Here is a 1,299-nt window from a genome sequence, read left to right on the forward strand (position 1 = left end):
TGGGGGTAATGACCACAAATGTGAGTCTAGCCCAGGAACTAAATGTTGAGGAACATTCTCTCATTTTTCTGAATATGCTTGTTCTTTACATCATCTTTCAATTGAAATGATTTCATCGAATAGAATTTTTAAAAAGGACATTCCCGGTGCTTCCCAGTGTATCATGCCAAACAAAACACATACTCTGCTTTCTTTATAAAATTATCTACATAGTCAGCCGTATGAGGACACTATATTTTCAGAAAAGTGAGTTTCCTTTTTGTCAGAGTTGCCTCCCTTTCTCTTAACTGATTGCCTCAGACAGATAGCATTGCCTTAAATGTTTTCATCATATCTAGGAATGAAAACAAGTTGTGGGACATGTGTGATTTTTTAAAAAAAACTATAGCCTCTTGCACCTGACTTACCTAAATGCAGTAAAAATATAGTATCTTACCTCACTTACTTAAATTTATGGTGCATCAAAGTATCTACATAACAACTGCTTGATGACATAGATTGTTTTTTCTTTTGTCAATTGGAAGTAACCTATCTTTTCCTTGTGTGTGTGTGTGTGTGTGTTTTTAAGGGAATATGTGACAGTCATAGGTCATCGCTTGCGGGCTTATGGCCTGGTGGTGGAAACCATTCACCTCCCCTCTGCATCGGGTCTCACTTGTGCACTCCAGGAAATGAAAGATGACGGCTCCCCATTTTGTATTCTTGTTGAACAGACTGATGCAAAACTTTGCTCTTGCACTGTGATTATGCTTCATGAGTCTATCAAAAGTAAGTTTAGATTAATCTAGAACTAGCACTTAAAATGTATTCTGCTTTAAAAATATGTTTTTTCTTTGTACACTGGTATACTTTGAAGTTTCATGTTTGTCAGTAATTAAACTGAATCTAGTTGAGGAAAAAAAGACTTGAATCGGTATCACAAAGTACTCTCCTGTGTGTTATTGGCAATTGAAACTTAAATCATCTTCATTTCTTCTTACTTAAGAGTCCAAAACATTTCATCCAAAATATGTAATCAATTCAGTTCTGGTATGTAGAACTTTTGACCAAATCTCACCACCAACTTTTCTACCCTTGATAAGTCCAAGAGACTCTCTATGTTCATCATTCCCTACATTCTTTTAGGCTTCCTTTCGTACCGACTTTACCTTTTCTATGATATCTCATCCATTTCATTGTTCTAACACTCACAAGAATGCATTAAAATGAACTTTCTTTTCATCCCTAGATTATACAGACACACACATACTAGACCACCCTTCATCTTCCCCCCTCCTGGTCACATCTGCTGCTTCTTAT

The 1,299-nt window shown here is 36.2% G+C and overlaps 1 protein-coding gene across 1 annotated transcript in view; it reads left to right on the forward strand.

Annotated features, from left to right (window-relative positions):
* The first annotated feature begins 580 nt into the window (after positions 1–580).
* LOC103594838 (nuclear receptor coactivator 5-like) overlaps positions 581–1,299 on the forward strand; it is a 14,173-nt gene continuing 13,454 nt past the window's right edge. The window contains exon 1 of the mRNA XM_008578117.1: positions 581–768. Coding sequence (XP_008576339.1) covers positions 672–768 — 97 coding nt within the window. The 5' untranslated portion in view covers positions 581–671. The remainder of the gene's footprint in view (positions 769–1,299) is intronic.

This window comes from Galeopterus variegatus, unplaced genomic scaffold, assembly GCF_000696425.1.
Source record: "Galeopterus variegatus unplaced genomic scaffold, G_variegatus-3.0.2 Scaffold1633, whole genome shotgun sequence".
NCBI lineage: Eukaryota > Metazoa > Chordata > Mammalia > Dermoptera > Cynocephalidae > Galeopterus > Galeopterus variegatus.